This window comes from Haplochromis burtoni, unplaced genomic scaffold, assembly GCF_018398535.1.
Source record: "Haplochromis burtoni strain Fernald_Lab_line unplaced genomic scaffold, NCSU_Asbu1 Contig_23, whole genome shotgun sequence".
NCBI classification, from domain to species: domain Eukaryota; kingdom Metazoa; phylum Chordata; class Actinopteri; order Cichliformes; family Cichlidae; genus Haplochromis; species Haplochromis burtoni.
The window spans coordinates 2038967-2054939 of NW_024582384.1; the positions used below are offsets into that span (position 1 = coordinate 2038967).

Consider the following 15973-nt stretch of genomic DNA (forward strand, 5'->3'; position numbering starts at 1 on the left):
ATTTTTTGACAGATTTTTGAGCGTCGTGTACCACATAAAATCGATTCGAGGTCAGTAAGCACAGCCAGAATTCCTACATAAGGCACACCGGATTATAAGGGGCACTGTCAATTTTTCAGAAAATCAAAGGATTGATTTTAAGTGTGCCATATTTCCTGCTTGCATGGTCTACCAAAAATTGCGCTTTGTTCTGTATCTGACGGACGAAAGCCAAACCAGTTCCACACCACTGAAGTTGCACCATTTTTACAAACCAATTCTGGTTCATCCGCTTCATTCAACGATCCGCTTTCGCCCTTCTCATTCTCCGTCGCCGCCGTGCTTTTTCCACCATGTGCATATGAAAACAAAGGCACTACGCATGCGCATTTTACCCATATTCTATCGCAATATTTCATTTTCTTATCATTGCCCAACATTATATCGAACGGTATGATATGGCCCAGCCCTAATTGCAAGCAAGTCCTATAAATCCATATAAATACAAGTTAAATATCACTGTCACAGACAAAGGTTAAAAGAGCTCAGCTTTGGGAAGGAAAGAGATGGTGACTAAGATGAGGTGAGATGAGATAAGGAAGGAAGGAAATAATTTATTGCTTGACTGACTGATGAGAACACTGAACCACATTCATGTCAGGAGGAGTGTTGGTTCACCTGAGTTGATGAGTTCAATTCAAACTGGAAATTAGCCATGCTTTAGCTGTGTCTCCAAATATGGAAATCATAAATTTGCTACATTAAAGGTATCAAGACATCCCAAGTAAGCAGTAGGAAGCTGTTAAAGGAGCAAGAGTAATGTGTAACTAACTGATGGAGGTACGTTTGCATCAACCTGAGCTTAATCCTTAACTGCTTTGTGCATATTTGAACCACGGCACATCTGAGACAGGAGAGGAATGATGAGAGGGAGAGTAATACGGTAGTAAAACAAAAAGAAGATCAGGGTCTTGGGGAGCTGAATTGGGGGAATGGAAGATTGAGACCTTCAGGCTTTATATGTAGCACTTTGGAAGAAGATGAGAGAAGTGAAATAAATGTGCAGGCGCGCACACCCACACAAACGCACACGCGACTCCAAATCACATTTAGAAGTAGGGCAGCCTATCCTGCCAGCTCGAAAGCCTGCAGCACTTTCCTCAATCATTATCCAACAAACGATACTAAAGTACGATAGGCCCAGTTTTATCTGCCTACTCATGCTAAGGAAGAATGCTCCCAGGCAGAGAAGCACAACTTCCAAACATGGCACGTATATTTTAAGTAATATGACAAACGGACACGTGGTCAAATAGACTTTTTTGTTGCGATTATGAAAAAAAGACTTTTAACCTTGTGTGTCTTTAAAAACTGCCGGCACATTTTAGAAAACAGAGTGCTAATCTGAATACAGGGAGTGCAGAATTATTAGGCAAATGAGTATTTTGTCCACATCATCCTCTTCATGCATGTTGTCTTACTCCAAGCTGTATAGGCTCGAAAGCCTACTACCAATTAAGCATATTAGGTGATGTGCATCTCTGTAATGAGAAGGGGTGTGGTCTAATGACATCAACACCCTATATCAGGTGTGCATAATTATTAGGCAACGTCCTTTCCTTTGGCAAAATGGGTCAAAAGAAGGACTTGACAGGCTCAGAAAAGTCAAAAATAGTGAGATATCTTGCAGAGGGATGCAGCAGTCTCAAAATTGCAAAGCTTCTGAAGCGTGATCATCGAACAATCAAGCGTTTCATTCAAAATAGTCAACAGGGTCGCAAGAAGCGTGTGGAAAAACCAAGGCGCAAAATAACTGCCCATGAACTGAGAAAAGTCAAGCGTGCAGCTGCCAAGATGCCACTTGCCACCAGTTTGGCCATATTTCAGAGCTGCAACATCACTGGAGTGCCCAAAAGCACAAGGTGTGCAATACTCAGAGACATGGCCAAGGTAAGAAAGGCTGAAAGACGACCACCACTGAACAAGACACACAAGCTGAAACGTCAAGACTGGGCCAAGAAATATCTCAAGACTGGTTTTTCTAAGGTTTTATGGACTGATGAAATGAGAGTGAGTCTTGATGGGCCAGATGGATGGGCCCGTGGCTGGATTGGTAAAGGGCAGAGAGCTCCAGTCCGACTCAGACGCCAGCAAGGTGGAGGTGGAGTACTGGTTTGGGCTGGTATCATCAAAGATGAGCTTGTGGGGCCTTTTCGGGTTGAGGATGGAGTCAAGCTCAACTCCCAGTCCTACTGCCAGTTTCTGGAAGACACCTTCTTCAAGCAGTGGTACAGGAAGAAGTCTGCATCCTTCAAGAAAAACATGATTTTCATGCAGGACAATGCTCCATCACACGCGTCCAAGTACTCCACAGCGTGGCTGGCAAGAAAGGGTATAAAAGAAGAAAAACTAATGACATGGCCACCTTGTTCACCTGATCTGAACCCCATTGAGAACCTGTGGTCCATCATCAAATGTGAGATTTACAAGGAGGGAAAACAGTACACCTCTCTGAACAGTGTCTGGGAGGCTGTGGTTGCTGCTGCACGCAATGTTGATGGTGAACAGATCAAAACACTGACAGAATCCATGGATGGCAGGCTTTTGAGTGTCCTTGCAAAGAAAGGTGGCTATATTGGTCGCTGATTTGTTTTTGTTTTGTTTTTGAATGTCAGAAATGTATATTTGTGAATGTGGAGATGTTATATTGGTTTCACTGGTAAAAATAAATAATTGAAATGGGTATATATTTGTTTTTTGTTAAGTTGCCTAATAATTATGCACAGTAATAGTCACCTGCACACACAGATATCCCCCTAAAATAGCTAAAACTAAAAACAAACTAAAAACTACTTCCAAAAACATTCAGCTTTGATATTAATGAGTTTTTTGGGTTCATTGAGAACATGGTTGTTGTTCAATAATAAAATTATTCCTCAAAAATACAACTTGCCTAATAATTCTGCACTCCCTGTATAGAAAACAGCACATTCACAGTTTGTTCTACAATGTTTCTGACTCATCTTTAAAAACATTCATTACACACTTCTCAGTCTTAACTGTACTCTCCTCCACATCGAAGATGAAAAACAGGTTTGTGGGATGCTTATTAGTTTGTTAAATAAGACTGAAATAACACATTTACATGAATATTTAAACTCTTGGCAATGACACAAGTTAGACTGGCACATCCTGCTTCTCTCAATGCTCCTTTAAATCATTTGACAACTTAACTGTAGTTGAGTTTTGCCTTATTTAAACTTTTGTGGACATAATTGGAAAATACGCCATAAAATTGAATTCCTACAGCACTGAATTAGCATATTGTTCCTGCTAAAAACTGTTGTTTGCCTAGTGAAGACTGGGATGGAAATCCAATTGAGATACTTTGGCATGACCTTAAGCAGGCCATTCATCCTTAAAAATACTCAAATGTGGCTGAATTAAAGCAATTCTGTGAAAAAGAGTGGGCCAAACTTTCTCTACAGAGTTGTGAAAGACTCATTGCCAGTCATCCCAAAGACTTGATTGCAGTCCTTGCTGTCAAGGGTGAGACAACCAGTTGTTAGGTTTTGTGGACAATTACTTTATCATACAGGGCCAGGTAGGTTTGAATAGCCTTTTTGCCTTAATAAATCTAATATTAAAACACGTTTGATGATCTAAATGTAAGTGTGAAACAGGGGCACAGCACTGTACAAAGTATTTAAACTGAGCTCAACCTTAAACAGCAACAGCAGTCACCACATGTCACTGAACCATGCTACTGCAGGTAACCATTTTTTCATTATGAAAAAAATACAATTTTGAAAAGGCAGTGAAGAACAAGACAAATGTTACGAACCTGTACCTGTCAGATGGTGTTCATCCCCGTTTCTCCTTGGAGAGTTGCACATACGCAGACTGGCTGTTCTGTCTATCTCAGCACAATGAGTGTTTTAGCAGAGGGGGTAATTTGGTCATTTGTACTGTCCTATCCACCTAGAACTGGTGTCTTTTCTGGCAGGAACCTGGCATATGTGTTCCAACAATACATAGAAGCATATCCACTTGCTGGTTCGTTGACTTTAGTTGTGTTTGTACTCGAGATTAGCTACGGCAGGCTTTGTGGCAGCATTAACAGTGGAAATAGGCAGGCTACAGGACCGCTCAAATTCTGGCTATACACTTTCAGAGACCATACCACCGTAATGTAAATCATTTTATATCTAAAAATACTTAGAAAACACACTCCAAATAAGTTTAACTGGTTAATATAATAAAACCTGAACTGTATGCTGAGGTACAGAGTCTAATGGACATTGAATGCCTATGGAAAACTGTGCTTTCAGGCTGTGCAGCAGGATTGAGTTCATGGTTTTAGAAATGTCTTTTCCGTTGCTTCGGGTGAGTGTAGGGACATCAGAGTATATAAGACTTGACTAATTGTGGCGCTGAAAGAAAGCATAGCCTTAGGGATGATGATGAAAGGAGAAGCTTGTGTGTCTGTGCATGTGAAGCTGGTACTGGAGACAGGGACCACTTACTAGCCGTCTGTCCAACCATGTGAAGAAAGACTTGCTGTCCCTTTAGGATATTTATCTACCCCACACACCAGGAATATACACCACACTATCAGACAAAATCAAATATTACATAATAGCTAGTGCTCACTTGTGTTGCATATTTTGAATGTGGAATAAAGTTTCCGTGAATTAATTTCCAGTGAACGTTACAGTGAAGCTGCTCTCATGAGCACTTCAAACTGTTGAATTTTTACTACAAAATCAACCGAATTCCACTGAATTATACAATCGGTGGATTTTGTGAGGAGACAAAGCAAATCTGGATGAATGCTTCACATCAGGGTCAGCTTTGGTTCATTCTGAAAGATGGTTACATATGACGAGGATCAAAGGTACAAATAACCTTCAGAATAAAAAGGTTTGATTGTGACAATTTAGAAACAAATTAGTCTCTCTCTCCTCTGCTCCACATTCTGCCTTGTTTCTCAGCATCCTAAAATTCTGCTATTAGTTTTTGCAAACTGCAGTACTGAATACAACTTTTACAAAGGATAAAGACAACTTGTCACATCAAAATAACCAGATGCTGCAGAAAAGAATAGCATTCATCCTGTCAGTTTGAGTATATTTAAAAAATTTTGTTGGAATGTGTTCATTTGATTGATTTAAAATATATTTAGTAGCACATGTAATACTAAGAACTGTGGCATTACAAAGGTATCGGTACTGTCTACTAGACTAATTGCACAGTGACTCAAGCTTGGTGACATCAACTTTACAAAATATAGATTTTCTATAGCTAAAATTCTTCTGTGCCACTTTTTAGTGTTACCAGGCTCAAACGCAGCAGGTCATGAATTGTAACTTTTTTACTGTTAATCAAGAAGACGGTACCACTGTTCACCCCGGGTAAACAAAAGATGAGTGCACCCTTTCAAAGCTGAGATCACGTCTAATCCACTACGCATATAGGTCACCGACTATGCTCTTGTACATCTGCCATTAAGCTAGCATGAATACAAAGTAAAAAAAAGACAATAACCTCTCATTATTGTCCATGCCTCTCTGGAAACAGAGTATCCCCCCCATTCACACGTGGTGACCAACCACCCCCACTTTGCTGTAGATCTACAACTGCCTGGAATTAAGCTGTGCTTTCATTTCTCCCCCGGCTTTCTGGGACATGCAGGGTGTGTAACTGTTGTGCAAAACTGTAACTCAGGAACTGTTCATGTTGAGTCCTGACTGCAGTTCAGTCATACCTGGCCATGTTATGTGATTATCTGAAGTGTTTTAATCTAACTTTGAGTCTACAAGAGGCTTTGAGCGAAATGCCTCATTTATGAACATCACACTCATTCACAGGTGCTATGACTAAGTGGTATGTTTAGGAGCCTTCAGGCACGGGAAAACAGTTGTTAGGGCTAGTTGCCAAAATTTGACCTTTAAGAATTAATGGATGATGGAAACAGACTGGAAGGAAATGAATACTAATATTTCAGTCATTCTCTAAATGATTTGTGCCACTGCCAAATAAGTTGACCAGTATCACAGTGATGCAGTATGTTGTATGACAACTGAGTGAATGAACAAGAAGAATTAAAGAAGATGGTTAAAAACAAACGCACGTGCTTTCAACTGCAGATTCCTTCAATTTGTCTGGTGACTTGATGGTTTTTGACATAGACTGTATATAAAAGATAGCCAGATCTCCTGGGTCTGGTGTGTTGAAGTATCAGTGTCTTCAAAGGGCTCCAAAGAAATCATTTGAGCGAAGCTGATAGTTGACAAATACTAGCTAGCTTTTTCTTGCTATCATACAAAATATCACAAATTCTAGAACAAATGCTAATTCATCCTAGATAACTTTCGCCACTGTCCTTTTGTGCAATCAACTGCAGATCAGTTTATATTGCTTGTTATAATATTGTCTTGGAAATGTTTCAAAAAGGTACAAAACACAAAAAAAACCCTTGTAGACTTCCAGTTAAACTGCTCAGACTTGTGCAGGTGTAGCATAGACAGATCTCAGTTAGTGGCCATGGACCTGCAGTATCTATGTTAAGTACATGCTTTTGTTATGAAGGTGTAAATGAGCTGAATGGAAGTCTGTAGGATTTGAGTCATATTTGAAACCAGCCTCACGTGGTGTTTAGAGGTATTGCGGTTTTTGGGGTGTCCTTTTGTTAAACCCTGAAGTTGCAGCTTGATAATTGTTGACAAAATCCTGGGCTGCTGGGAGAAACTGGAAGAAGTAATGCCAGTACTACACACCAATATTTACTTATTCAACAATCAGCTACTGTCATGTCAAAAACCAAAACAAAACAGTTGTTCTACCTACAGTCGGAGTTATGTCTGACTATAAAATACGCATGATAAACAAAACTCAACAAAGTAAAACTAACTCATGTAAAAAGTTCTGCTGTACCCCATGACAGGTTCATCCCCCTCGACAGCCCAATATCTGCATCTGACACAATCATGACAGTTCTGCAAGCTCTCAGAAGACTAACAGAATCAGCGAAGCCAAACTAAAACAGCAGGAACGTGGGGAAAAAAAAGTATCCTTCCTTCTCGCATGGCAGACAGGGGCTCTTCTCATGAGATGATCCAGACAGACGCAGAGACAAATGCAGAAAGAAAGAAAGGATGTAAAAACCTGACTGTTGGGAAAGGAAGATGCATCCTGAAAGACACGTGCGGGAGGCTTAAAATCCCATTAGGGCCGATCAAAATTCAAAGAGAAGCATGCGTAGCCTGCCCTCAGCCTAAAATCTATTCCTGTCAGCACTGAGTAGATAGCCAGAGATGGGCTAAATCGAGGCAGTCTATTTTGGTAGGGGAAGAGTGAGGGTATGGAAAGAAAACAGCAGTGGAGAGGGGGGTGAGGCGGGTCGGGGGAAAATGAGAGAGAATAGCCTCAAACTTGTTTTTCTTTGTAGAGAGTCTGTGGCCTCCTGTAAATAGCACACGTTTGTCTCCCAAAGAAATTCCATTACATGCACACGCCCTTTTTCTGAGGCAGTGAGCCGTGGAAGACCGCAAATCTTTCCGTGTGGATGCAGCAACACCAGCCTTTGTTATTCTGCCTCGTTAATCGATTGTGGAGGTTGTTAGAATACAAGAGGTCTCACTATTATAGAGCACTCAACCTCACACACACAGACTCGCAAACTTTCTATGTCACTGGTCACACTGAATGAAGCAAATTCAGACAAAACCAACACAGTATGACCAGTCAGCCATAATGGGAGGACGTCTAACAAAAAAAGCGACTCTGAAAAGATCCACAGGATACAAAATTGTGTCTATTCACTTTCTCTCCGTGGGAATGGCAGGTGTGTGAAAAAACAAGAAAAAAAACCACCCAAAAACTAGCACGACTCCTGCGTTCTGTCAAACCCAGATCCACTGTTTATACAAAGATGATGGTCTGTGCTGTCTGCCCTTCCTCTCTCCCTTCTCATGTTTGCGCCTGCTTTCTCACATCCACTGAGACCAAAGAGATTAGCCGAGGGATATGAAACAACTACGGCTCTGCCAGCTACCGCACAACCCTGCTAGATTCCAGGACTTCCTTCTCCCAAGTCTTTCTCTCGCTGCCATCAGTTTATTCCTCACTCTCTTTAATCTTGCTTCGCACCGCGGAGTCTCTGCTCAGTGCCTCAGCCAAACGGTCGCGCATTAAATCAAAGACGAGCCTCTTTGCTTTTGTAAAAAAGGATGAAGTGAAAATAAGGAAGGCTACTCAAAATACATCTATACAACGCTAATTACATTTCACTTGGAAAACAGACCTAAAACATAAACTCCAGGAGTATTTGGCACATCTGTGTTGACTTTATTCTTTTAGGTTGCTGTTTAGTTTTTGCTGACAAAATCTACATAAAGGAAACAAGTTTGATTAAAAATGGTAGCTTTCTCTAGAAGGTCTGGTGAGTAGGCAACCATGTGTACGTCACACAACTCGGTTCCTCTACAACTGTTGTGGATGCTGGAATAGCTTAGAGCCCGACTGATATATCTTTAGGGCTGATATATTGGCTGATATTAGCTATTTGGCAATATATCAGTATTGGCATCTATAACAGCCTTTGCATGCAAATTTCTAAAGTTAAGAAGTGGTGATGTTGCATAGTTTCTCCACTGCTGGCAACATAGCAGCTGGGCAGTTTAAACAGATAATCCATGTCTTGTGACAATAAAGCAAGATTATTTTTAAACTGCATTCTTATATTGTCCTAAGTATTTCTTCTTCAGTCACCTTTCTCACTCACTGTGTGTTAATAGACCTTTCTGCACTGAATCATATTTGTTATTAATCTCTGGCTCTCTTCCACAGCATGCCTTTTATCCTGGTTTCCTTCTCTCACCCCAACGGGTCGCGGCAAATGGCCCCGCCCTTTCCTGAGCCTGGTTCTGCTGGAGGTTTCTTCCTGTTAAAAGGGAGTTTTTCCTTCCCACTGTCGCCAAGGTGCTTGCTCATAGAGGGTCATATGATTGTTGGGTTTTTCCATATGTATGATTACTACCTTACAATATAAAGCATGTTGAGGCAACTGTTGTTGTGATTTGGCGCTGTATAAATAAAACTGAATTGAATTGAATTAACAAGGCCTCAAAAATAACTACACATAACAAATTCTAGAGAAATGTTTATGCTTCACGAGTCTAAAAGAAAAAATATTGGCCCATATTTTGGAACAAATATGTGTATCAGTCTTAAGTGTGTTTTACGCCTGAATGGGGCTAGTGCAAAGGCAACCTCATGGACAGCCTGTCTACCTGCAGAGAGTGTTTGTTGTCAGATGGAGGCGGCATCAAAACTATGTTTGACGATTGGTCTGTGGGTGATTCCTGCTTGTTCTACGGTTGTTCTGTCAACCATCTGCAGAGAAGAGCGAAGTTCTAAAAGAGCTGAAGTGGGACTGTTCTATAAAATGGATTTTTGATCTTTGATTACTTTTTTTTTCTATGCAATGAATTGAAATAAGTGCAAAAGAATAATCATCAGGTAAATCGGGTGGTACAGTGGTAACGTGGTGAGCACTGTTGCCTCACACTATGAGGGTCCCATGTTCAGCTGGGCACTCTCTGTGGGGAGTTTACATGCTTTCCCTGTGCCTGGGTACACTTCCATGCATGTTGATGCATGTAGTTGTGAACACATGAAAAAATCTATAAAAATGATACCAAATTGTTTGACAGCCACACTATCATATTTACAGTCATCAGGAGACTGTGTGACACAAATCAGAGCTTTAATAATTTCCTATTACGTCATTTTTTTTTTAAATACACTAATAGTTGCAGCTTTAGCAGCTTTCTTTGGCTCTGAAAGGAAGTGAATATACAGATATGCACAACCCCAACATGTATGCATCCGAATGAGAGCGCACTCTTAGACATGAACATGAATAATCACTAATGACAAATTGTGTATTTTTATATGGGAGCTTCATAAATACATAGTAAACAGATCTCACTGTGTTGCAAGTGTTGTACATTTTTGAAATGTACAAGATGATCTTTTTCTTGTAGCAACCAGCAGCATCTTCCCTCCTTGTCTGTACCTGCAGCCTGTGCTGTATCACCCTTATGATCATGTTTACTCTACACCTTTATTGATTTACAGGTTTGCTGGAATTGTGGTAAATTTAGAGGTGTGTTATCTTCACCCCCAACAGCTTTCACAGGTTTATAGAGCAACCTTGCTTTTTCCAGATGTAGGGTTGCATTATGTTTATACAAATGCGGTTGTACAAATGTTTATACAAATTTGAAGTTCACACTATTGCAGTGTTTTAAATTTACCCGAAAAGGGTAAAAAATAGAACCCCCAAGAGATGCTTGCATGAGTGTCCTTAAATCTTGTGCATTTTTCAGGGGGGTAAATACACATTATGACTTTTTAGTAGCTCACACACACTCTGCTAAAGCTAAGAGCTTTGTCATGTTTGAACCAAGCACATCTAGTGAGTCACACTTAGATTACAGGACCAGCCTGGCTGTCTGATTTTGCTTTGTGTTAGCTTCCTGATGAAACCGCCGGCCTTCTGGGGCAAAGATGATAGTAACAATGATATGATGTTATAGCTAGGAGGGGGGCGGAGGGGGGGGTCATCATCTTATACTATAAAGCTGATTTGAGGAAAAAATCCCAAAAACTATCCGCTCAACAGAATGCAAAAATCAAAAGCCTCAGACTGAGTTTGTTCAAAGGCAGTCACAACATGCATGTATACGTTTCCTCCCCATTTTTCAAAGAGGCAAAGAGACACAGCAAAGAGAGCCACACAATCCACCTCAGCCCTTTTACTTTTTCATCCTTGCATTGTTTTCCCACGTCAGAAGCCGTGACACGCTGTCCAGGCACCACATGCGTCACTGCCTCCTCGGAACAAATACCTTCTGACAACAGCATGCTCTTTTTTTTCTACTGTGTGTGCGATTCTCCTATTATTGTAAAGGTAGTTTCTGTCCTCCATCAAGGCCCACTCACCGCTGGACTCACACACTGATGAGTGTGTGAGTCTGTGTGTGTGTGTCTTTGCTTCCAGGCTTAAACATAGGATGACACTGTCTTTGGCTCTTACCCTGATTCTCCTCATGGCTGCCACGATCTCCATCCGACTGTTGGGCCTGGGCACGTCAAGACTACCCACGTACTGCAATAAACATGCAAACACACATACACAAAGCATCAGCGTCAGGTATTGTCCCATGGAAAACAGCTGCACAATTAATATTCCTTAGCCACAAACTGAGATCAGTGTATCCAATCCCTCGTGCTTCTACTCCCAAAGCCATTCTGCCTTCACAAGATTAAATGTGCAATTTCTTTTTCCATTTTCATCCTTGGAAGATAAACAGCCTCCCGAAGACAAGTAGGGGGGTGGGGGGGTGGGGGGGTTATCAAACGGCACCAAAATTAGGGATCACTTAGACTGTTCACTTCAATAAAAGAAAAAAGCTGTCTTCACCGAGCCTCCAACATGTGATACTGCTCGCCCCAGATCAGCTAACACAGCCAATCACAGATTTTCTTTGCAAAGTGTCAAACAGGGTGTCTCTAAGACAAAATGTGTTTAATGTATGACAAAAAAAAACCCCAAACAAAGCAAAGCTATGCCTTTTTAATGAGCTCTTTGTGGCTTGCATATATTTGAATACGCGCCTGTGTAATTAAGGGGCTCTGGGGACAATGACGCCTTTGATGTCTCTATCATTTTACAGTAAACTGTCTGAGAGCTTCAGCAACACTGGCCTTAATTTATTGCTTACTTGGTAAATAGGATTTTCCTTTTTTTTAATTTAATGACTCATTGTCTTGTGTGCATTCTGCAGCTCATGGTGTTTGAATTTAGAAATGCATCATGCATATTTTTCTTTTTGTTTGTTTGTTTGGTTTTTGTTTGGGGGGAGGGATTCATCTTTTATATTTTACTGTTTTTATCTGACTGAAAAGTGTTGTATATTCACAGTAAATATCAGGTTTGTGCTGAGGAGTTATGGGACACTCAGCGAAAGAAAGGAACAGTGACATCACCCTGCTGCTGAGCAGGCCCAGTGAGATACAAGATACAAGCACCCATGTGAATGAACTTTGGACCAGAAACACTCCCTTTTTTTAACCCTTTCGGTTTGCTGATCAAACGGAACAACAAACAGACTCAGAATACAGTTAAAGACGCATGTGCCTATGACTCACACAGCGATTGGTCCATCAATATGACTTTGTGCAAAGTGCCAGATATTTGCTATTTTCAGCTTCTTTTCCTGTTTCACATAAACGGAAACTTTTGAAGTCCTGCACTGTTGATCTGACAAAAACAGCGGGATCTAACATCACTTCCACATCTAGGAAACAGATTTTGTTTTAATTATCTGTTCGCATCTATTGCAAACCATTACTGCTATTATTGGAAAAAATCTTAAAAAAAAAAAAAGCAACCAATGATGAAAGCAATCACGGGCTGCATCTCCACTATAAAAGCAATCATTAAAGCTGAATACTGTCTGGTTTCTTCGCGATCACCTTAATAATTCAGCAAGTTGGGAAAAGCTCCCAAATGCACTCAAAGCATCAAAAATGATCATCTATCTTTATCGGCTTTTAGACGATTGAGTCATCCCACATCGGCTCTGAGTCCCGTCTTTAACATTTTAGACTTTAGATGTATGCGTGCACAAATAAATGTGTGAGGTTGAGGACCTCCAGGCAAAGCTACCATGTGTTCAAACTTCAGCCCAGTGCACCTGCCGCTCCAGCAGCACACAGCAGGCTCATGTAACTCTGAAAACACTGCATATTAAGGAGGTTCGGGCTCTCTCCGGACTTCACCTTTGCTTGGAAATATATCCCATGCTGGTAAGCTTCCTCGTTGTGGAGCGGCACCCTCGAGTCCGCCACATCATCCACCAGGTTGTACCTGTTCCTGGTGGGCATCGCGGCTTTCCTGACCTCCTCTCCCGGCACAGTAAATACGGTTCAACCGCTAAACAAACCGGGCTGGAAGCGCTACAGTCCCCATGTGTGCGCACGGCCCGGCTCCAAGAGCAAATTCCCGGCGGAAACGCGGTCCATCGTCCCCGCTCCGAGCGTCAACAAGGTCCCGGGTCCTCAAGAAGGACAAAACTGCGCGCCTCTTTTTTTTCCTGATACAAAACACCGAAAAGACACTTGAGCGAATTCTTCTACACGCAGTAAGCCTCTGACATACAGGAAAACAACACGGATGTCTGTTTCCCACCGGGGAAATCCAACGCTGTTTCGCTCTGCAGGTGATGTTGCCTGCTGGCTGTGCTTTTTTCCCCCTTTTTTTGAATCCCGTCCTGTTGGTGGGAACGCCGCTCTCTCTCTCTCTCTCTCTCTCTCTCTCTCTCTCTCTCTCTCTCCACAAAGCACAAAGCAGGTCCCTCACTGGAGTGAAGTCCCCAAGCATGACGCAACCCAGGAGCTGGGAGGAAGGCCGACGACTAAGTTGGTCCTCCCCTGGGGACATGAACCTTAGAAACCTTTGGAAACCGAAGGTGGGTCTGCTGTGGAAATAAAACTGTAATTAGCTGCTAATCACATCTGGATCACATTTACTCACATTTACATTTTGATCTTAAGTGGGTCGAACCAGCGAGACTGCACGTTCTGTCAGTGTGAAGAAGTTCAATTATGCGTTTAATGCCGGAGATATCTTAAGGGGGAAAAAGGTGAGATTTCATCTGTATTTCTCAGTTCTTCTACACCCGCTTCTCAGCGGTCATTGAATTTGACTGATAATATTCGCAGCAGGTGTCTTCTACATGATAAAGAAATGCTAATGTAATAAATGAAAAAAATCTTCGCAGTCTTCGCGAGTCTTCGCAACTAAATTTCAAGGAACTTACTGTGGACTCTTTGTTAAAATAAACGAAATTTCTATTGTAAACATTTTAAAAACCCATGTCTATTTATTGCTTATTTACTCTGGTGTAGTATGGATGGCTTGGCTTGTAAAACTTACCTAAAAGTCCAAAACGTGTGCCCTCCTTCACACTTTCCAAAATCATCCAGTGGGCCAGATTTCAGTCTTTGCTGAGCGGATTTTGGTCCCTGGGCCTTATGTTTGACACACTTGATGTAGGCTATAGAATAGATCCACTTGCACAAAAGTTCTGTTAAATATCATGCAATAGCATGCATTGAATTAAACCCCACTTAAAAGTATGACTGATACAGTTTGGAAAACCATCAGACCACTCAAAACCCTCATGCCATATATCCGCTTATTTCTTATTTCATCATCCAGTGGCTCTGTTGGACCATGAGCCCTGGGCTGTTTTTCTCCACATTAAAGACACTTTTCAGGTCTGATCAGCTCATGCTGCTGATTAAATGGCTGGGATTCACACACATCAGCCCTCCGTTTTCATCAGCCCTTTGAGTTTTCTAACCAGAGCCTCTGTGAGTCTGTTATAAGATGAGCTCAGTGAGCCCCCTTTGCCTGCCTGCAAGATAGTTTTTGATGGTTGCACAGTGGCATGTCATTTTACACAATGTATGGCTTATTGCACCTACATTATAATCAGCCCAATCCTTTTTGGTCACATTATAGAACAGCAATGTTATATTTGTTGCAAACTCTGATGCCCTCTTGGCCAGACGACTCTTTAAAAAAAACATTTTTAATGTCAATGAATTGAATTGAGGTTTGCAAATGTGAAAAGGACTGATTACATTTGGAAACAGCATATTACATTAATATTAATAACGTGACATTATGAGTGGGAGCTGAGGCCCCCTAAAAGTTTGAACCTAGAATCGCCCCTGCCTCATATCATTCCTAATAAATAGATTTAACACGTTTCACACATTGTGAGCCATCAAGTCATTTACACCAGTTTAAATATACTCTGTCGTTTTTTGTTTTGTTTTGTTTATGACAAATACCGGAAATCAGTTTTTGGTTTCGTGATGTGAGAAACAGTGAATAGAGGGTTAATTGTCAGGGCGCTCTTATCAGCTACCGACAGCTGATAAGAGCGTCCTGAGAAATTAACGTTAAGCCCAGTGAGCAGTCTGTAAGAGGAACATCATGTTCAGTATTTAAAGCATCAATAATAAAGAGAGCCATCCTTTTGTAGTACTAGTAGTAGCCGCTAATCTATTACATAATTAATTACTGCGTTAAAAACTAAGTTAAATCCTCCAGACGTCAAATGAAATTATGTCCTAGCGCCCTCTGCTGGCCGTTTACTATAAGTTACTGAATTTTAAAGGTAACTTTGCCTTTTTTCCAGCTGTTTTTCAAGAAAAAGTAAACTTCTTTTTCTTGAACTTGTCGCCTTGTTCTCCAGAGACAGCAGAGCTAGAGACCTATAGAGACTAATCCTTGTAAATCAAATGACTGAATGAATGAATATGCATGAATGTGAGAAAGTGGAAGCCAGGTGACACAACTAAATCCCACTAAATCGGCACTTAAAGGGCAAGAGCTTAAAAGTGAGAGAAGAAAGTCTTGTGACACACAACACTTTTTTTCTCACATAATGCCATTTTAATTAATTGGTGACAGATGGGTAGAATTAACCTTGATTCATCAAACAGGCATTAAGCATCTATTAAACCTCCATGTAAGGTCAGTGCTACTGATGGGGGGGGGAATCCAAGCAAAGAATCCATAGAGGTTGTGGTTAAGCTGGAAATTTTTTGGGGAATAAACTACTTTGAAGAAATATCAAAGACAGTAAAATGCAATTTTTCCATTAATGATAAAAATACTGCATTCCTATTGGTCATTTAGAAGGTGAGTTTGATACAGACACCTGATACAGACACAATGAACTGCATAACCTGCTAGCAGCTAAATCCTTTTGATTGTATTCACACTTTTCTCTGGTTCTTATAAGTTAAATTGGCAGTCACGGTGCTGTATGTGTTTTGGTTCTTTAGCCGTCAGAATTGTTGTCTGAAGACCAACAAGGATACCTAATGGATTTACTTTGCCAAA

At 41.0% G+C, this 15973-nt stretch overlaps 1 protein-coding gene across 1 annotated transcript in view; it reads right to left on the reverse strand.

The window, feature by feature from the left end:
- si:dkey-34e4.1 (carboxyl-terminal PDZ ligand of neuronal nitric oxide synthase protein) overlaps positions 1–13355 on the reverse strand; it is a 58674-nt gene extending 45319 nt beyond the window's left edge. The window contains exons 1-2 of the mRNA XM_005917227.2: positions 12832–13355; positions 11084–11155 (exon numbers count right to left, since the gene is read on the reverse strand). Of these exons, the coding sequence (XP_005917289.1) occupies positions 11084–11155; positions 12832–12936 (177 nt within the window). The 5' untranslated portion in view covers positions 12937–13355. The remainder of the gene's footprint in view (positions 1–11083; positions 11156–12831) is intronic.
- Between the last annotated feature and the right edge of the window lie 2618 nt (positions 13356–15973).